General features: G+C 43.1%; 1 protein-coding gene across 11 annotated transcripts in view; it reads right to left on the reverse strand.

The window, feature by feature from the left end:
- Nucleotides 1–22,246, reverse strand: part of dmd (dystrophin) — a 281,198-nt gene that overhangs the window by 136,640 nt on the left and 122,312 nt on the right. For 10 of the 11 annotated variants that reach the window (XM_047576965.1, XM_047576967.1, XM_047576964.1 and 7 more), the window contains exons 9-15: nt 18,664–18,860; nt 9,870–9,998; nt 7,591–7,686; nt 6,609–6,707; nt 5,204–5,385; nt 3,913–4,063; nt 3,190–3,309 (exon numbers count right to left, since the gene is read on the reverse strand). In XM_047576965.1, coding sequence (XP_047432921.1) covers nt 3,190–3,309; nt 3,913–4,063; nt 5,204–5,385; nt 6,609–6,707; nt 7,591–7,686; nt 9,870–9,998; nt 18,664–18,860 — 974 coding nt within the window. The remainder of the gene's footprint in view (nt 1–3,189; nt 3,310–3,912; nt 4,064–5,203; nt 5,386–6,608; nt 6,708–7,590; nt 7,687–9,869; nt 9,999–18,663; nt 18,861–22,246) is intronic. The other variant, XM_047576970.1, reaches the window with a different exon arrangement.

The raw sequence follows: 22,246 nt of genomic DNA on the forward strand, positions 1-22,246 counted from the left end.
CAGCACAACCCAACCTCCAAATGTGGTAGCAGGGGACAGACGCACATGCACAAAGACAGGATGTGAGCTGCAAAGGTTCATTTTTCTTGACTGCATTGTATCAGCATATTGGTAACGAGCTGCTTGCTGAGTAAAATGAGAGAGACACTGAACAAAGTTATTAGAGTGACAGGGAGACAAAGAGGAGGGAGAGGGTGGTAAAGGTGGAAGAGGGCGGTTAGTGAGCGAGGACAGGAAATGGAAAGAAAATGACAAGGGGGGGGAGAAAAAAAACAAAAGTGAGAGACGAGCAAGAGGGCAGAGACAGACGCAGGGAGAGAGGCCCAGCAGGTTAATCTTAAGATGAATGGGCTGTAATTAATCAAGTGACAGTTCAACAGCAGGGGGAAACCAGGGAAGGCACCTTCTTTTTGCATTTTTACATTCCGGCACTCAAAGTCCCTTCTCATTTATTTATCTCTCTTTTCTTGCATTCAGCAATAAACTGCACTACAGGAAACCTCCAACTGAACCTTTAGTTGTTAAAAAAAAGCCAACTAAAAACCTGCATTAAATTTATAATGGCATTAAATGTGATTATACTATATATGCACACACAACCAGTGTCTTCCACATTTCCTTAATATGACACTGTGAATAATTCACTATACTTAATACTTTACTTAATATATTAATATTTTTGTGCAAATGACTTTTTTATGAATAAGATTCATGACTAAAGTTCAGGGAAAGACTAAACTTTCATCTAATCTGCATTCACTGCAGAGGAGCTTACTTTTATCCCGAGACCCCTAAACCCCTTCTCCCTTAGGACAGCTTCTCTCACATCCAATCATCTACATTTGTTCATTTCCTGTTTGTGTATGTCGCCGGCTTTGTCCAAATCTGCTGCAGCATGCGCCCTCACACCTTCCTCCAAAGAGGAACAGATTGAGCTTCCCAAGATAAAATCACCATGACTTTCCTATTTTCTCCACTGCAGCTCTTATAATATCCAGTCCAGATGGCTGGGTACAGTCTTCATCTGCAGCCCGAGCTGGAGTTGGGCATTGCTGTTGAAATGTGGTCCCTGAGCTATTTTCCTTGTATGGATTATCATGAACATGGATGCCGAGGCAGGATACAGTCTCAAATGTAATCCGAATTTCAGCATTGTATCAACAAGCTCTACGTGCCTGAATCGTCCATCCCATCTGATGTCTAATTCAGCAAGATATGATCTGTTAATTGCATAGTCACAACAACAACCATACAATTATGTTTAGTTATGGTCGTGGTGAAAAGATATTGTCTAGCAGTGTGAAAAACCAAGTCATCTCCCAAGTTTTTTTTGTTTATCTGTTTTTTGACCCATCCATCCACCCCAACCTCCACCCAAATCCTTTGCTTTAGTAATAATTCCCGTAGCCACTAGCGGTCACTATCACTCCTACATAAAAGTATTGGGAATCAGAGCCATGAACAAGCGAACATTAATATTCACAACAGATGTACTTGAAACTCATCATGCAACACTCAAAACACATGTTTTTTTCTTTTCTTTTCTTTTCTTTTCGCCCTAAAAAGCGCCCACTTTGACGAAATTTAGATTTGGTAGTCACAAGGTAACAGTAATAAAAACACAATCATAGTTGGAACGGAATGGTCATGGTGAAAAGAAATTGTCACTAAAACACCATAGAAACAGTCTTCTCCCATGTTTTTATCATGACCCATCCATCCACCCCAACCTCCAACCAGATCACTAGTGCCACTAGTGGTCACTGTCACTCCTACATAAAAAATATTGGGTTTTGGAGCCATTAGCGAGCAACCCTAAACGTTCACAACAGCCGTACTTCAAAAGTTTAATACAACACTCACAACAAAAGCATACTTTTTCTCTATGCTCTAATACATGCGCAGGTTAACAAAGTTTATCTACGTTAACTACATGGTTCCAATAATAAAAAATACAATTATGGTTATGTAATGGTTATGGTAAACAGAAGTTGTCTATCACTAAAACACCAAAATAACAGTCTTCCCCCATGTTTTTATCATGACTCATCCATCCACCCAAACCACCATCCAGATCCACTGCGTTAGTCATAATGACAGCACCCACTAGTGGTCATTGTCAATTGTTAACTGCATGGTTCCACTAATAACTAACTTACTAATAAAAACACAAGTATGTTCATGGAACCTTGCAGTTTGAAACACCAAAGCAAGTACAGTCATCTCCCACGCTATTATGTTGACCCGTCCATCCACCTCAACCTCCTCCCTGTGCAGACTTTGCGGCCACATAGGGTCTGAGCCTCTGAAGAGTAAACCTTAATGCCTTAGATCTACAACCCATTTGGACCTTGCAATAATATTGAACCTTGGTAATCCTATCGCAGGTGGTCAGCTTTAATTATCTGTGGTCGCACCAAGTCTCAAAACGTGCCTCCACATCCGTACCCAGCCGGAATCTGACATTACTTATGGTCCATTTTCTTTCTCAGGTATCACTTTGTGTGAAAGACTACCCAGACCACCTCCAAATGTTCGGAAATTATGTAAATACATCCTTAATGCGTCTTGGGCGTGTTCACACTCATAATTTACGCTGCCCACTTGCAACCGGATCACCAAATACAAGCTCTGACCTGGGCCGATAACTTGCCCCGATCAATTTAAGAGTAAGATACATTTGAACAAGTGAGTTCAAGTGAGTAAACAATGTGCTAGTGCTTGCACGCAATGCAGCATGCTGCAATTAAAGCTAGTGTATTAGGCGGCAGCGGAATCTGGCAGCTGGAGTTTTAATAGATGCCTGCTTTTTTTTCTCTTTGCAGTGTATGGAAGTTAACAAGGAAAACTAAGGCCCATACATCAGAGGCTTAGACAAGCATGGAGAATTAACAACACAGACAGGCAGCAAAGACTGGCTCCTGGCTGGAGCATGTGTGTGTGAGGATAACGTATAAACAAATTCAGCAGAAAAGGCTCCGGCAAACACACAGACAGCGAAGAGCGCGTCGTGCCGGCAACATCTAATTACCGCACAGCGCCTAAGATGAAACTATCTCCTGTGTAATCTGTTTTTCCCTGGAAACAACGGATTCAGCCAACCCGAGCCCACCCTCCACTGAGAGGGTAAGGGTGGGACAACGAGGGAGAAAAGAAGAGTGTTCTGGGGATCCGAGAGTGTGCACTTGCCTGAAGTTTGCTCTCCAAGGCGGCGGTGGCGCTGTCTCCGCTGTTCTCATCCACCACCACCACCATGTGGGTCAGGGAGTTCACCCTCACCTGCTCCAGCTCCAGGTCCTCCTGCAAGAGCTGCAGCACCACATTTGTTTTATTTGGGGAGCAGACAATATCTGTCATCATTCATGGAGTCTGTAACTTGCGCAGTGTTTCAGAAAATATGTGCTCCATTAGCGCTGCCATTAGCACGCCCTTCCTTTTAATCTCTTATTTACCCCACCATAAGCATGCATAATAGGCAATTTTCTTATACAGTTCCATTTAAGCAATGTCATAATGCTAAAAAATTGATGTATAAACCAACACTTAAATACTTGTATTTAAATACTTCTTCTTCTCTTCACAATACTTTCCACTGTTCAAACACACTTTACTCCAAGTGCTTGTGCTGACATTTTCTTTCAGGTAGTTTTTCTCCAGCTGAGCCTTGCAGTGTAAATAATCACCTACAAATGACAGCTTTGTTATTTTTTTTATTTTTTTTTTTTTTTGCTCCATCTTCAAATTTTAACTAGTGCCTGTTTAAAGTTTGCCCGTGTGGAAAAGGTTGATTGCGGCCTGCAGCTTCCTTGAGAGCCGCTCATCCGGCAAAAGAAAATGACAGTTAGCACGCATCCTAAACGCGTTCATTCCGCATATTAAAGATGAATGTGTCCGTGCGTCTCGCCGGCTCACCTTGTGCTCCTCCACTTGGTGCTTGACGTCCTCCAGGTCGGGACCCAGCGGCTGAGCCCCCATCCTCTTGATGCGGGCCTCTGTCACGTCCAACCACTCGGTGAGCTGCTGCAGCTGCTGGTGCTGCAGGTCCATGAGGACCTCGTGGAGCCTGGGCGGAAAACGACAACTTCGTGAGCCGTCGCTGATGTGTTAAAACCGAACGGTGAACTGTTATCCAAAACAGTTCGGTGCGGCCAATGAGGGCTTGGTTAAACCCACCAGGCAATCATCACCGCTAATTTAATTGGTGGAACATCTAAAACCCGTCTACCCTGCCCTCGTGCTCGCCGCTCCATTATAACAGACGCTTGCTATCTCGCCCGTGCAGTGTTTGGCAGTCCGGGCCATGCCTGCACAGCACTGTGCTTGAATCAACAAGATAATCAGAGGAGATAACGGGACGGTTAATTGAATTTGGCTCGGTGTCAGTTATCATTGGATTTGCCATAATTAGAAAGGCCGTCGTTCTTCGTCAACCTGGATGTTAGTTGAGAGATCTTCATTCGTTGTGTAAAAAAAAAAGAGATTTTTAAGCTTGGATCCGGCCATAGAGAGCGATCAGGCTCCCTCCGATTATAGCGCCGTTGTAACTGTACAACACTTTGTTTGAAAGAAAGGTAGGTAGGTTCCATATTATCACTTCAGACATCAGTTCAAAATGTCAAATCATGGTAGACATCATCTACTTATCAGAGAAGGACAATCACAAATGTATAAATAATAGGTGTACTCTACAGATCTTGTTGGTTTCTGTTACAGTTTAATGCTAGCTGTTATGCAAGTGGTTGCAAATAGTGAAAAACGTTATTTTATTTAGAAAAGCTAACGGTCCCTGTATCCTGTCTGTGTGGTCCACCTGTTTCTTGTCATGTTAAAAGTATGCCTCTATTAGGACATCTACTGGACAATAAAATGTAGTACATTCGCGACGTGTCTTTCTAGCTGCTAGCTTGTCGTGTTGCGTTACCGAACATGTGTACTGAATTCAACGCTGTCAACCAAATCTCTCAAATCTTATTTGCTTCGAAGACTCAGCTCAGCTCTCTCGTAGGGCCATGACATAACCAGCGAGATGGGAATCAGTACAGCATGTCGAATTGCAATGTGCCTTTTATTGGTTCTTACTTGTATGGGACTTGATTTACCTTGCATAGTCCTACATCACAAAACCCTCTAACACCTCTGTTCTGCTGTAACTTCAATCAGTAGTTACTACTACAGTCACTAGAAGAAGAAAAAAATCATGTACCGGCTCTGTCTCTCCATGCTAGCCACCCTTAGGTGCTCCCACCGGGAGTTCAGGAGGTTCATCTGCTCCCTGACTTCCGAATCCTCCTCGTCGCTCAGGTTTCCCTCCCCCAGCAGGGCAGCGCCAGCCCGGAGGACCCGCCCCACACTGCCCTGGTGGGTGGTCAGCTCCACCATGTAGCCCTGATGAAGAGATGGAAACATCTGACACACACATTCACAGTTTCCATTCGTTCGGGAGGATGGATGAGGGGGAGTGCCTTACACCGCTAATCTCGCTGAATGACCCTTCTCCACTCACTTTAACTCTTAAAATATACTTCCACCTTCCACCTTTGCGATTAATCTATTTTCTTTTGAGCACTTAACTCTAATACGATCCCTTTAGTGCCTCGCGCAGCAAAATGCTCCGGGTTAATTTCATTTTGAGACTACAGAAGTCAATAGTTAGCCAGCGTTCCTGGAAGGAGCCATCCGTCAGAGTTAACACTTCCAGTAAAAGTTTAAAGCAGGCCCCCGTGAGTGGACGGAGAGCTGTGAAATGGACAGATGAACTCAAAATGAATTACAAGTGAGTATCAGGGAAGTTTATCCTTGCTGTGGCTTGCTGCCCTTTTCAGATGTCAGCTTTGTTCGGCTTTCCCTGACAAACAACAGATTGTTTTTTTTGGGGGGGTGATGTGCCACTTCACACTCATTACTGTAGACTTTTTAAGCCGGCAGTGAGGTGAAGAGAGACTTATTCTTTCTCCAACAACACAGTTTTTCTCGTTATTGGAAGTGCTCTGCCGTTACGGACTTATGGCAGCTATCGCTTTCACCTCTGTTGTCTTGTGCAAGATTAGCCCTGAAAGAAAATGATTATTTTTTAAAGCACAGCTTGGATTTGGTATTCATTCGGTTAAATGATTTCATCATTTCATTCATGATGCTGGATTAACAAAGTGTGCCTGTATGCCGGCTTCGGCTTCAAAAGTAGAGTGAATTCAATCCCCGGCGCATAGGGAAGTATCCTTGAGCAAAACATTGGCACTGACGTGTGAACAAATGAGCAGATGTGTCATTGTGACTGGCAAGTGCTTTGGGGGACCAATAGGTATAAATGCACTATAAAGTACAAGACTATCCACCTGCAAAATGTATAGTATCCAAAATAGCAAAAGATTAGAGCTTCATTCAACCAATATAGAGGGAAAATGCAATTGGATAGTCGTATAAGCAATGTGAGCCATTTAGTTGTAAATCGTATTAAAAATTGGTGGAGCCATATTATATAAGGAAGTGCTTTATTTGCAGTGTATAAGTAATTGAGTAAAATCTATAATCCAATCAGAATTAAAGTAATGAAAACTCTGGTATAGAACGTATGTAAAAGTGCCAAAGAATAGAACGGCTGTTACTCTTACCTCGTGAGTGTGGAACTGCTCCTTCACCTCCTCCACATGGCTGGAGATTGGAGGCTGGGAATGGAGTCCGTCTTCAGCCGACAGCAGCCACGTCAGCACCTTTACAAGTCAGGAGTTTAATTAACCAAACCCGCTCAGACAGTGGGGGTGACTTGATAATCTCTGTCAGCAAGTCTCACTAAATAGACCAAAAAATAATAAAAATAATAAAATCATATCTGCAGCTCTCAGCTCCAAGACCATTGCTTCCTACGGAAGATGTTACAGAGGACTGTTTTTAATGGAGGATTTAGTTCAGTGATATTTTTACACCACAACTGAAAAAAAAAGGTTTTAATTTAAAAGTAGGGTTGTTACTACATTAATCTTAATCTCTTAATCGCGATTAATCTTCTGCTTCTTTTGGGACTTTTGTCAATTTCGGGTGTATCAGGGCAAAAGTATTCATTACAACTGCACTTTGGAATCTTCTTGCTTTCCACAGCATTGCTGCTGCTTTGGCCACTTTATTGTTTCCCAAACTACTGTTTGGGGTGACATCATAATAACAGAACGTAACCATATACCAATTAAAAAGGAGTTTATTTTCAACAGCCCTACCATAAAGTAACGAGTAAACAATTAAGTGAAAGGTTAAATGAATAAATAGCTGAGATTGCTCAAATTTGTGGGTGAATCACTGAACTTGAAAGCTTCATTTAATGGATAAATGGTTTGAAACTCCAGCCTCAATAAATGAAATACGAGCAAACTCAATAACTATTCTGTCCAGCTACATCCTTAGCGTAACATCAGCTGATATGGAGCCAAGGCAGGTGTAACTAATGGACGGCGCGCCTGGAGCCGAGTCCAAACGTAAGAGATGTTTGGACGACGCTAAAGCTCTATGGCAGACAGAGACAAAGACACACATGAGATTTGTCGCCGTACATAAAACATGAGGCGGGGAATCCAAGAGTTATGTATCGTCACAGTGGCGTACCTCTTCCAGCGCAGCCTGATAGCTCTCCAGACTGGTGGAGCCGGGCGGCAGAGGGCTCAGAGCTCGCTGCAGCTCCTCCTGGCCAAGACTCAGGAACTAAAGCGAAAGAAGGGACAGGTGGGAGATAACAGGCAGAGATGGAGGACGATAATGGAGGGGGATATGAGGAAGGAACAGAGGGGAGGAAGGTTAAGAAGAAGTGGGGGGGGGGAGGGGAGAAGGAAACAGTATGTTACAAGTGGGGGAAAAGGGGTGGCAGAAAAATGAATAGCAGGCAAAAAAGAAAGGTGGGAAACATAGAAGATTGAGGGAAAATATGGAGAGACCTGTTAGTGTTTGCCTTTACTGGTGACGACAAGCAGCTCTCGGCCTTTGTCCAACCTTAACAACTACCCCCTTTCCTCTCTCCCTCTTCTTGTTCTCCTCCCTCCACATATCTTTGTGTGCCCACTACTGATCTACTAACAACTCTCTTTTTTATCTCGCTTCCGCGCCACTCCTCTCACTCCATTCTTCCCTTCGGTAATAAGGTCCTGAGAAGATACACAAGGCCCCATCGTCGGCGCTGATAAGCGTTCAGTCTCAGTCAGCACTGCTGTCGCTTTCTGGCTGTTTGGTATTACAAATGTGTTGGGCTGTATCTGGTGGTGAAGGCATGTTTACAGCTTCCACCATAATCAAATAGAGAATATATGCTAGACATTAAGGTCTTTATTAGTCCAAAATGACCAATTTGTACATGGAAGCACTCATTCGTGAATGACTCAGGGAAGCTGATTACGGTGCAAGTGCAACCAGTTTCAGGGGCTTCTCCAAATGCTCGATTTCAAAGCACAGTGGGAGTGCTTGAATGAAGCTCATCCGACAAACGATCCTTTCTTCTCGTGACACCTTTTAACGTGCGAGGCAAGTTAAGTCAAGCGCCGCGCCGCTACCCCGAGTTAATATTTGACACGGTTTGCGAATATGTCCAAGACGGAGTGAATCGCGGGCCACATTTAGATACGCAGCACGGTGGCGGCTTTGAAACTGAACATTTAGAAGTCAGTCATGCTCTGGATTACAGAGGGGATATCAAAAAAGAAAGTACAATATCTGGTGTACAGTACATCTCAGATAAGAGACACATGAGTTGGCATTTGAAGAGGCAACGATGCGCAGCGCAACTCTGAGTTATGATTGCAGACAGTGCGGAAAGAGCAACTTTGACTTAAAGGGAATAGTTTGACATACTTTTTTTGCGTAGTTAGACTGAGAGTATTCATGTTTGTGTGTCTGGGAAGGTTCTTGCCCATCTAAATCATGTTATACCCCCAAAAAACAAGCCACGTTATGGGCAACTGCACTTGTTAGCTTTTTTGGAGATGTTCTGCCACTTGTTCAAGTAGACTGCTGCCACTTGTTCCAGAAGACTGCTGGGGTGCTCGAATATAGCCCTGTGATTGGCGAGCCCTGGTTTCTAGAGCCCGTTTATAGGGTTTCCTACATTTCGCACACTCCTTTTCCAATTGGGGAAACTGTGTTTTTGGGCTGTATTGAAAACCGAATGAAGAAGTGGGAATACAGAAGTCTGCCGCAAGATGAAATCACTTCAGAGCACAACGCTACTCATGTGGGTTTGAAAACAATAAATCCATCTCTCCCCGAGTTGTAATCAAACTCTCAACTGATTGTAGCTATAATATATGGATTAAAAAAGACAGATACAATGGGCTAATTTGTGGGTATTGTGGAGACGTCAAGGTTCCTATCAAATTTACCATCATTAACAATGGGAAGCTGTACGATTTTAGTTTCATAATATTCCCCTACGATGGCCTCTATGGCCACAAAATTGTTTAACCTGTACCTTTACTGGTTAAAAGTGAAGAAAAATGCACGGTTATTATCACATTTGCCTTCTCTAACATTCTTAAAATGTCTTTTATATCAACACCAGAAATAATTAGGAAAAAAAAAACACTGAACAACATTTTAAAGCATGAATTACACTGACACTCAAAGTGCAAACGAGTTTGCTGCAAAAAATGTCCACCTTGTTAACAAAATTCTAGCTTTTCACAAAAGGTACACCACACTGATTAGCATCAAAATGTAATTTTACTTGAACACATTGGAAAAAGCAAGTTTGTTGACCATGTTTCCAAAATCAAGCGTTGTCATGATGGGCATTTTTTTTGCCAACGACAGAGACAAACAAGGGCAGAGGTGTTCAGCCAAAACATGCACAAGACAGAAGGGGCATTTGGCGTAGGGTGTTAGCATTGCAAGACACGGACCTGATGAGTAAAACGCCTCCTCTTTTGCTCGGGCGACTTGACATATGCAGCCTGGGTGTAGGCATAGCTTTTATAGCGAGGCTGTGAGGAGGGGCTCTGCACTCGCCCCTGAGCCACATTCACTGTGATCTGAGAGAGAGACAGAGAGTCAGGAAAGGACAGAGGAGGAGGAGGAGGTGGAGGAGGAAGAGGAAAGGGGTGGACGAGAATGCGAAACAGAAAAGCGGGAGATCCACGAGAGGCCGAAAGATACGGAGGGAGAAGGAGGTAGAGTAGAGGAAATGCGGAAGTAAGAGAGACAGAATTTTACAGGGGAGCAAATGGTGATGGGAACCAAGGTAAGGAGAGACAAGAAAAAGAGAAGCAGAAAAGAAAAGAAAAAAGAAACATGAATAATCTCACATGAAAACTGTTTCCATCCAAATGTCAAGTTAATTTTAGATGAATATTTGAACCAGCATGAATAAAGAAACTTCAATATTATCTGGCAAGTAGTCATTAACTTTCATTTCAGCAAACAAAGCAAAATTTTCAATATTTTCTTATAAACTGAATGCTTCGCAATTATGTAGCATAATGTACTGGTAAGACGTATTCAGCTGGAAGACGCTGGAAGACGTTTTCAGAGTCCTTCTCATCCAACAAATGAAGAGCCAAATTAAATATTGTTAGCTTTAATATGATTGTTTCCCACAAGAATATTCATTTAGAAATATATGCATCAAATTAATGAGTTTTAGAGAATGATTTGTTTTAATTGAATAACTGTCAAATAATTAGGAGTTGTAAAGAATAGCAAATTATTAGCAAAAATTCATTCAGACTTAGACATCACCAATGCATCTTCTCTTGGTGGGATATCTGAGTTTATCTATATCTAAAATATAATCTCTAAATAGACAGATGCTTTTTCGAATCAAACTCACAATTCATTTGTGAACGTCACAACGCTAACCAAAAATTCGTTCATTTGTGGGCACGGATGTTGGCTACCGTAAGATTAGGATAAGTTAGACATTTGACATTTTACTAGAAATTATATATAATTAGGGTACTTAATAGTTATTTTCCATGTTTGCCTATTACATTTTGTTCAAAATGATCATTCTCAAATGTACCCTTGGATGGAAACCACAAGGCTGCAGACATGTACGAATGGCAGAGACAGACAGTGACAGAGATGTGTTAAAGCAGAGAATGTAGAGGTAATGAACGGCAGAGAGAAGCACAGAACCCATGCTGGAAGTGGCTCCCGTTCATCTGTTCTGTGCAGGCCCTCCACATCCAGGCACCAGCTTTCCAGAGACACTCCCCGTCCGCCTGATATTTCAAAGTCTGAACCTTTGAAAATTTGCTCGCTCGGCTACATTTATCCTACATTAGATGCGTCTTTAAACAACAACAAAAAAAAAATGTAATTTATCATCAGCATCTGGATCATTAAACTGTTTTTTTCTGTAAGATCAGAGTAAAAACTCAGCTGCACTTTAAAATGGCATCAGATGTTAGTTTGTCTTTTCTTTACAAGATGAGATGCATAAGCTGTGTAGCACAATAGCAGAGGTAGCTAGTTTGTAGCTAGTTTCTTAGCAGAGGTAGCTTGTTTGTACAACAAGATGATGCACATTCTTAATCTTGCCTAAAAAGCACCAATTAAATTTTTCCAGAATTTAGTGTCGGCCCTTTGTTCAGTTTTGTGTTTTTATGTATGTTTTTCCTGTTTCACTTTGAATAAAATCTTGCTCCTGTGTCTTTCTGTGTTTTTCTTCCTTCATGTTTTCCCACATGTGTGACTCATTGCTCCGCCCTCATTGGTTTTCCCTGTGTGTCATTATCTCATCACACCTTTGTGTGTTTGTCACCACTCATCCAACAGTCTATCTCCAACATTTCCTTGTCATACTTGGATTATCCTTCCTCAGCTGTACAGCATGTTTTATTGTACGTTTGCCTCATTAAACTGAACTTTATTACTATTATTTCTTTCCTCTATGTGTAACAAACCTTGCTGTCAAGGGCTCAGGCGGCCATTTTTAATTATTCGTTTGGGAACCTTTGCGTACCCAGTGACTGCCAGAAGTCTGGGGATCGGGTGACCGTCTCGGTCATTACATGACAGTCAGATCTGATCTCAGTTCTTTCAGAACAACAAACAGCTATTTTAAGTGTGTGTGACCAGACCACCTCTAAAAGAGGTGTTAAAATGTGTTCACACCTGTGCTCACACCTGATTCCCCAGAACAGATGTTAATGCAAGGTCTGAACGGAGCCTTTGACTCCCTTTGGCTTTTGGACTATCTGTTTCCTCGTCCCTGCGTGCATTTAGAAAGCTAAAAATATGTCAGCCTAACTGTGTTAATGGTGCTGACTTTAAGGTTGTGATTCCTCAGGACAGACCGAGGTTAGCATGTTCCCCGAATTCTAAAAATGCAAATGCAATCAAACTTGCCCTCTGGAGAAAAATAAATAAATAAATGAAATACCGTACCTTCACATATGCTGAACTCTTAATCTCGAGATATAAACTACGCATTTGTGCACATGCAATTAGTATGCTGGACTACACTAGCAGGATAGTAAGTAAATGTGACTGGGGTCAGCTGGGAGTGCTGTGTGTTGCAAACTAAATAACCCCGTTCTTTATAAATGATTTATATTTGTAATAACCTGCACATCCTTTCCAAATATTTTACATGCATGATGAAAAAGTAAAAAGCCCCCTAATTGAAATCAGTCCGCTAATGAGTCGGTAAATGTGCAGCGAACACACAGTTTTCGATGGAGAGGCCCCTCGGTCGGTCGTGCGGCAATTGTACGTGGTTTGAATGGGGAACCTACAAGTAGGGGATGAGTGTGCCTTTCCTTCTGGGCACGTTTGTACTTTCCTGCCCGTCCTCTCGACACGCATTAACACATAATACGGTCCATCAAAGGCGGAGGCAATTATGCGAATACTTCATTAGTCACTGGATGACGCACAACAACAGAAATATAGTCCGACCTGTGACACAGAGCATAGCCCGGATTGTCTGGAAAATGTTCTCTCTTAAAATGATCCTCCAAAGCTAACTGATCTCAGAGCAGTTTAAAATGTAAGAGTTGCATCTGGAAGCACTGGTCCCAAGAGCACAGTGTCTATGATTTGTTTGGTTTTCTGGAGGATCCTTGAGCTTGGTACGAAAGGTGCACCGAGCTTTACAATCCTTATAGGCTGCAGCACTTAGATTCTCCTTCATCAGAACTAGGGTCCATACTAGCAATGTTTACCAATCAGTCAATATTTTGCCATCAAAAAAGCTGTAGACCTGTTGTTCCATGGACCCTTGAGAAGTCCTGTGGTGTCCGGCACTGGGTGCTGTAGGTCGCAAGGTAGGACGCCCTTGAATTGAGTATATCCTAGAACACCCCGCAGAGGCCTGATCAGATCAGCATTATGGTGAATTTGGAGGTCAGGTCAAGATCTCAGGCTCTTTAGCCTTGTTCCGACCTTGCATTGACATCCGTTCTGGGGAATCTGATCACAAATCAGTATAGTTAAAGGACAGGTGTGAACACATCCAGCATTTGGGAGATCTAATCTCAGACAGCCTAAACTCAAAGACTGCCTATACTCAGCAGGAGTACTGTCCCATCCATGGAGTTTGTCTCATTCACTCCGCAACAAGCAACAACACAGCAGCTATTATAAATGATTGTCCGAAGAGGAAAAAGCATTACCTCACCCTTATCACCAGGGATAACGGTACGTATGGAAGCTTCTAGGGTTGGATTTATAATCCGACTTCTATGCAGGTCTCGAAAATAGCCCTAACCCTAACCCTGATGGCAAGGCAAAGATCAATAAATGATATGTGATAATGTGTGTGCCCAAATCATGACTCACATGATGACTCACTGAAACAGCAGTAGAGATCCATTACAGTGGCTTTACTGTGCCACCCAAATAGTGCAGTTTTTTTGCGATAAAAGACCTGGCTAAGGATGCCAGTGGAGAGACATTTTTTTAAAGCCAGGTCTGAACGGAGGCACTAATAGCCGGCCGCTTGCGATTGGTCTGACCAGATGGACAGTTAATGCAAGGTATTAACTGCAATGACTGCTTGTATGGACTAGCCTGTGCGATGCGATTACATGCGTTGTCCTGTCGTAAGGCCATCAGGGAGTATAATGTGCTGCGTCAGCAATTCTTCTAACATCCACATGAGGACTCAAGGCTCCAATGTGCTATGTTAACACTCTCTGGATTTCATTACGGGGTAACAGCTATAGGGAAAGAAATACCTCTGCACGCACATGGACAGACCCACAACAGAGCTATTTTGTTGCCAACAAATTCAACTCTGCGGCGCTCAGATGACCTGTATGACTACGTCACTGCTTAACTGTATCCACCATCACATAAAGCCCACCTAAATGATTCAATAGGACTAGCAGATCATTGCACAACAATCATTTTTGGATAGGGGAGTCTGGGGATTGCTTCCAGGCTGGCGCATTCCAATGAGACGGCCGATGTCAATCACTTGTCAGCGGTTCCAAAGTTGTGGCTTCAAAAACTTCAAAACTAGTCCAGGTGTCAGGTCTTATTTCGGATGCATTTACAGGCATTCCTCCAAACCTTAAATAGAGTTTCATTGATACCTGATTCTCTCAGTAGCTTGACATTCTCAAGCTGCCTTTTCCGATAGTCAGGTGAAATAAAACCGAGTCAACCTTTCTACCGGGGACGCCATAAAAGTTTAATCAACCCCTGTCTCGGCTCCATCTCCCCGGCTTTCAGGTCTCCTCTTTTAACCTCCGTTATTTGTTTCTCCTCTCCCCTTCCTCTCTTCTTCCATTTCTTCACCTGCTACTTATTCTCCGTCTGTCTCCCGCCTCTCGCTTTACCCCTCGCTGTTTCCCACTGTTCCGTCTCTCAAGGTGGATTAGGGATCGTTGGCTGCTGTGAAGACAAGACAGCCAGAGGCCACCCGGCCCACCGGATCAAACGGTTCCTGAGAAATAACTCTTAGTGTTTGTTTGTTTCGTACACGCCAGGAGCCGCACAGGTGGGGTTTAACGCATCAAGATAATGTCACAGAAATGCAGACTTTGCCAATTTTTAACTTTGAATGCAATAATGTCCCTACATCTTCTTTTTTTTTTTATAAAAAGCTAGATCTCCTCCTGGGTTGCAGGTGGTGGATGTACAGCGTTGATGTAAGGAGGTGGCGGCAGCGCCGCTTTGATGATGACAGATGAGTGAAGAGGAAGATAATAGCCGCCGTCAGTAACTTCCTCTCCCCTCCGTCTCTCTCTTTTTATTGCCGTCTCGCTTGTTCCTCGCGCTTCCTATTTGTCTGCTCCATCTCACTCCTCATTGCCCGCCTCTCCACCTCGTCATTCTCGCCACACATCTCTATGTACCTTCGCTTCTTGTCTCATCTTTCCTTCTGAAGCTTAAGTTCTTCCCCTCTCTCTATTTTTCCGTCAGTCTTTCTCTCGCCGCATCCCCCAGATCCTATAAGCCTGGCAATATCTCTGCACTGTCAGACTGACAGCCGACGAAGGGGAGGGGTCGATGCGGCCATTAAACCGAGCCAGATAATAATATTAGCAGCCATTACTCCAGGAAGAACACTCAATCTTTCTGCGTTTGGAGTGGAAGGCGAAGGGATAGCATGACACTGACCTCCTCTTAACTTGGCTCAAAAGGTCAGAGCCGGCAGATCTCATTTGTTACTCGAGGATTTTCATTTTTGCAACGTTTTTAATCGGGGTTCCTGAAGGCTAGCTGAATGAATGAGGAGCTGTGAACCAGTTGCTGCTTCTCACTGAAAGCCGCTAAACGGGCTTTCAGAGTACTGCGAGAACTAGGCACAGTGACCTACGTACGTAACCTACGTTGGTGTGAGTCATTTACACTTCTGTAGGTGTCGTCTGGGCTGTCTTTTATGCCAGCTGGATTAATTTTTATCTCTACTTCCTGCTTCACTGTCCACTTTTGGTCTCGCTTTCGAACTTTTGAAAATTCTGCCAAAATTTCGCCAAACACAAGTCATACAGTTGTCCGTATCTCCAAACGTCCTCAGTTAACGTTACCAAATCTTTATTGATACAAAACAATCAATTTGAAAACTCCAGAGATGGAGAAGGAACCGGAAATCCTAAAGCAGCAAAAGGCTACTGCCAGACGGACCAATTATAGCTCTTGTGCTCTGCGTTGCCATGGCACATATTTACATTTCTGGGGAAGTGCACATCGAATATGCTCTGAGAAGGCCCCAACATGGTACCTACATACCTACATGATCATAAAAAACCTGAATATAGTCACTGATTCTGAACAGAAAGCGTGTGCAGATGTGGTCTAGAGTACCATACGACTCCCCTTTCCTACAAAGTATAGATGGAAAGTCGATCTCCTGTCAAAGAGTCAGCTGTTTTGATCCGGCTGTTTTAGAAAAGCCCACTTTTATTGCTCCAAAATGTCTTCATTTAGCTTTTTTCCCCAAGACTGTGCCTTAACATTATGAAACTTAAGAGCCAGGTCTTCTACTTTTCCTCTTTCTTTACTTTTTCGTGATCTTAAATAGCTGCATGGGTTGCCCAATGGATTGCAAAGTAAAGTCCCAGATTCTCAGGAATGGTTAAAGCTCTCCCTAATGGGAATTGGCTCTTCTCATTCACTGCAACGAATTGTCTCTTAGAGCCGGCTCGTCCGCGAACGACACGTCACAATTGCAAAGCCACATTTTCCCTTAGCTTTTTCTCAAGGCAAAGATAAAACGTCCCCACACAAAAGTAACGCGCAAAGGGACTGCACAAATGGACATTTTTGCCTATTACAATTTCGTGAGTAAAGCTGAAAGGTGTCTGTCGCTTGTGTGCCGAGGCGCTCTCTACTGAGAGAATTGCAACATTTGCCATAAATTTCTTCGCAGAATGGGCAGTAAAACACATTTATGTATGAAGTGATGTGATATAGAAACATTCATGATGTTGTAATAATCTTCTTGATCTTGGTTTTGTGATTCCACTGAGAAGACGCCGTGAACTGTACATTACACTTTTTAATAAACTGGATTATGAAAACAGTGTTTCTCCTGGTCTTTAGGAACGCCTGTGTGGCTGCTAGTTAGAGGCGACTTGTTCCGTGATGGCCATAGTAAGGCTGGCATTCGTTACTTCAATACTTCATTATCTGTTTCATTCCGTTAATCCCCAAATTTGCCTGGACTACCTTAAATTCTCTTTTTGTTGCTATCACGCACCGCTGATAGTCTTTCATCTTTTTCCATTTCAGGCTAATACAACATACTGTAGACACCACCCTGCTGGGAACACTGTATAATGTAGATAAAGGAGCAGGTTGACAGCAGTATATTGTGTGACCTAGTTAGATAACCCTATTGTGGGCCTGATAATATGCATACAAACATCTGCACTCACTTAGTTGCATAATATGTAACACCACAGAGCCTAGTTGAATATTATTATTATTTATTATGGATGTTGCCTGACCAACAAAGCAATGAAAAGAAAATGTAGGGAAGCAGCTCTGAAGACAAAGTGAATGCACAGCTGAGCACAGGCACCACACATGCAGATTAAAAGCTTGTGGAAATTAAATCATTGCATCTCATATTCATATTCAGCCAATACAGAAAATAGCTGTAATGATGCAAAGCTCCCCATCTACAATTCCCATGCTGACTGATCGGACAGGACTGGTTGTTACGACAGGTTTTACCGCAGAAATGGCAATTACGGCACATGGCAACATCCATGCTTCTTTGACAATGTTTATGGCTCATTATCTCAACAAAAGCATTTATATATCTGTGTAGAAATAAGGCGTAACATATTTAATTGTCAGTTTAAAGTTGTTTAAATGAATCACAAAGAGGAGGCTGGGGTGGACAACTCCATTTGGTTTTCTATTGATTTTATATTGTACACAGTGGTGGAGGTTGATGGAACACAAGGTAAACAGCTCTAGTAGATGCAATAGGCGCCTGTAATGGACAAATGTTGGGTTTTACATCCAGTTTCCATGGGAAGTGGAAAATTATCCACACTATGGCACACTATGGTGCCAAATTCAGTGTCCGCCTGGTGGTGTCCTTTCTAAGACCTTTGTGGAGGCTGTGTCCTTTGCTCAAATTCTATCAAATTTTTGAACATTTTCAGTCAAGGAGTTGCTGGAAGTGATCAATGGCATCTGTGTACATGGGATCAATGTTTGGATGGTGTTATCCTCCATCAAATAGGGAGGAAGAAACAAGCATTTTTAGGCATTTTTCCTAAAAAAATATGGTGAACATGTATTTACTTATTGTATGTAACGTGTATTTATGCGTTTGCATTAAATCAACATGGTTTCTACGAGACTTGGTGGACTGCTATAATTTGCAAGTTCCCAATCCCCCGTTTCATCGCCATGTTCATCGCCAGCATTTGATTTTCTGTGTCTGAGATGGCCAGGGAGCTCGCTTTTGAAATTGGCCTTGAGGTCAAAAATCAGTGTGTTTAATCCCTATGGTACCATTCTATCCTCAGGCAACATAACCTATTTACAATTCTTTATTCTACCATGCCTCACCCCAACCTTTACTCCGATTTAGGGATTGCTAACCAGAGTTTTTGGCAAACATTTTAATCTTAAGCCTGTCTCCAACTTGTAATAAAGCCAGGTATCTCTTAGCAAAAATCAAAACCAACGAGCCATAACAGTGTCACATGGTTGTCATAGCAAGAAAAGCGTTAGATCCACAGGCTTGAAACAACATGGGCGTGTGCTTTGGAGTCCAACCTGCTGGGAGAAGCGCTGCTGGGTCTGGATCTGGTAGTGCTCCTCCGTCGTCACCCGGGCGACAGCTGCCGGGGTCGCCCGCGGCAGTGTCTCCACCTCCTGGATGGCCTCCATGGAAATGCTTTGGGGAAGCACCTGGAAGAGCGATGTCACGTACATGATGACGCTCTTCTTGTCCGGGTGAGGCACCGCCACATCTGAAGGGCAGAGAGCGACAGAACGGGGGAGGTTAGCTCCTCCAAGTGAACACTTCACTGCAGGAAATGAGGAAAAAACTTCATAATCTTTTAAAATAAATGTGACAAGGCAGTTACGAAACTGTGCACCTATTCACCAACTCTAAGCAGACTCCAGCTGATGCTAGGGGAATGTCCTTTTTGGCCATAAAGGAAAGTCTTGGTTTTATTAAAATCCTGACCTGTGAATGGTGCTAACTGAGACCTCTTTTCATCCCTTTTCCTTGACCCTTTTTCATCCCGTCCTGTCGACACTTTTCATCCCACACCCTTGCCCCCTTTCATCCCTTTCGCATACCCTTTCCTCCCATCCCCTCAACCCCTTTTCATCCCATCCCCTGATCCCTTTTCATCCCATACACTTCAACACTCCTCATTCCTCCATCCATTTGACCTATCTGCCAACAAACTTGTTTGCATCGGTTAAGGTGGGGTCTTTGTTAGTGAAATATACAGCAAGATGAAACTAAGTGAAGTTTAAAATTTGGTTTGAAATGGATATAACTGTCATTTATTGATATATAACTGAGTTTTCACACTGATTCCTTCCAAAGTAAGAATGCCGTCTATTGCAAATCCTGGCAGATCTGCCCTGTAAGCACGGGAAACACACAAGTCACTGACTGTCAGGTAGGTTAATACAACATGTGTTACCACAGAAACAGCAATGGCACATTACTATGGTAACACCCATGCTTCTGTTACGATGCTTACAGCTCATTATTTAAATAAATGAAATTCTGTATGTTGTAAGTTGTTTGAATGAATGACACCAAACCTCAGTCATAAAGAGGTGGCTGGGGTGGATTACGTAACATTTGCAATGTGCATGCCTCAATCTCTTTCAGTGACTAGTTTATTTGCAGTAAAGTATTTGCGATGTTGGTCAGATGATCCTTTATTTCATTTATGGATTTGGTGGGGTCTTGTTGATTTTGCAACAATGATTTTCTTCCAACTCCCCAGGCTCCTCCACCGCTTCTGGCTCTGGCGCGCACAGGCAGGACTGACCCTCTTTCTCTTTGCCATGATTCCAGTGAGGGTAAAAAAAAGCATCCCTTCTTAAAGGGATTGTTGCTACCGTATGTGGTCAATTCAGGGCGTTGATGAATGCAAATGACCTGAAACATGCACGAGCACGGTAGTTAAGAACAGATAGGATTTATCATGATCAATTACTTAGAAGTGTGCGTAGGACCAGTGTCCACATGTTTGATAAATTTGGATTTTATTGTACTTACACACATTCTAAATTTAATTCCTACTGCAGAATTTAGAACCTTTTCTATGCATGGTTTGATAAATGAGGCCCCTGGCGCTGAAGCTCCTGTTATCTGAGACAATCATGGAAAACTGTCATATGGGACAAAGCCATAACAGAAGTCATGGAGAGATGCAAACCACAAAAATATCTACAAGAACGCAAGTTTAAACACATTTATGTGTATCCATGTGGGGATAATACTTTGTGATGCTCGCTCGTGAAGCATCTGAAAGAACGCAGTGACACAGTGACACAGAAGACTGTCTTTCAACTGCGAAAAAAAAACAGATTAAGTCATTTTTCTCCACGCTTATGAATAACTGGAGGCCGCTCTTTATGACACTTCTTTATTTCCCTCAGTATCAGCACGCGTGTCAGTCAGCCTGAATCTTAAAGTTAAATTAAGTCAGCGCAGGGCTTCAGGAAGGGTGGCCCAGAGAGCCTGTGGCCTGGCCAGTCAACCTCGGAGCAAAACTAATAGAGACGGATCACCGTGGGATTGGGGCACGGCAGATAAATGAATGGTGGGAGACCGAGCAGCAGTCGCTGAGAAGATATTGGAAATGGGCAGAACTTCGAGAGGGGCAGGGGAACAGATGGAGCGACGGAGTGCTAATGATCCGACGGCCGTACGTATGTAATAGAGAGACGTCTAGAGTGGCTTCAGCTCACAACTGTAAGAGTAATGAGCAGCACAATGGAAGAAATGAGGGAGATAAAAGGAGGATAAAGAACAAGGAGATAGTGTGTGCGCCAGGAATGATGTACACCACGGCAAGCTTGCGTGTGTGAGACAGAGATGGATAAAGCTCGAGTGGGAGTCATATATTTGGCCGGAGTACGGATTTGTCGGAAAGAAATGCGAGGGTGTTTTTGTTTGTCTGAGGAAGACAAACATCTCCATAAATAATGCCGCCATCTGCGAGCGGGCGCCCGAGCGTGCGCCCATCCCCTTGTTCCGTCCACTCTGTGTTTCCGGTCCCATGATTACCGCTTCAATCATCCCAACGCAGCTTTGCTACATGCATGTGCATAATTATGAGCCAGCGTCCGTGTCCGTGTCATGTGGGAGCATGTGTGTACGTCGATTTGCGGCACAAAGCTGAATCTGCCTCTGTGGTGATTAAATCTGTCTCTGTAAACTGTGGAAATATCATTAATTTGGATGAAAATAGCATCTTAAATGATCTCCTCTGAGATATTTTAGTGTCTCAGATGGTGATATTGAGATGAAGGCAAAGAGAGAGCCTATTATTATACAAAAACTTCAGTTCTTGACCTCTTCAAGGGGTGCTTCGGTCCTGCATTCAAAGTGAAATATACTGTAATTCACTAAGTCTGTCCCTCTACATTCATGCCTGTTTGCTGGTTAGGCTGGCACTCGCCCACCCTCAAGATGCAACAGAAGTAGCACTATGGTTTACAGATCAGACGGAAGTTTAGGGCACGAGTTGTTCTTTGTGTTCTCGATATAATATTGGCTACGACCTAGGGTTAGGGGAGACGAGACTTGAGAAGCGGCAAAATTGCAGCCAGATGTCGGCTTTGATGAGCAGCAAAAGAAGAGAACTAATGATCGAGAGAGAGCGGGACTAAAGCAAAGACAAGATCTAGGACTGTAAGAGTGACAAAGGTATTCAAGGAAATGTGGGTGAAGGGAGTACACCAAGACAGGAAAACAAGATCCCTAGTCATATTCCGACAGTGCCTTAGTCATATACGTTACCTTCAAAGACAAATGGATCTGGTCAGTTCTGTAACCTTTCTATACCATGTCACTTTTTAACACAATGGAGGGAGTTGGTCAGTGTGGTTAGGGCTGTGTCTGAAATCACCCCCAACCCCTATATAGGGATTACGCCATTTTGTATTAGTGATCAAATCTTTGCCACAGGCTACTCGAAATTTCCACTAAAGCAAAATCAATACGTTTTAGTTAGGTGAAAATTATAATGGGATAACCAGGGGAGCCGCGGCAGTCTGACACGTAATGATGTGACAGCAGTGACGTCATTAACTGCACGTCAAACCATGATACGTGTAGTGTCCGAAATCTGTTGGGACGGAGCTCACTATATTGTGC

This window comes from Mugil cephalus, chromosome 23 (assembly GCF_022458985.1).
Source record: "Mugil cephalus isolate CIBA_MC_2020 chromosome 23, CIBA_Mcephalus_1.1, whole genome shotgun sequence".
In the NCBI taxonomy this organism is placed as follows: Eukaryota; Metazoa; Chordata; class Actinopteri; order Mugiliformes; family Mugilidae; genus Mugil; species Mugil cephalus.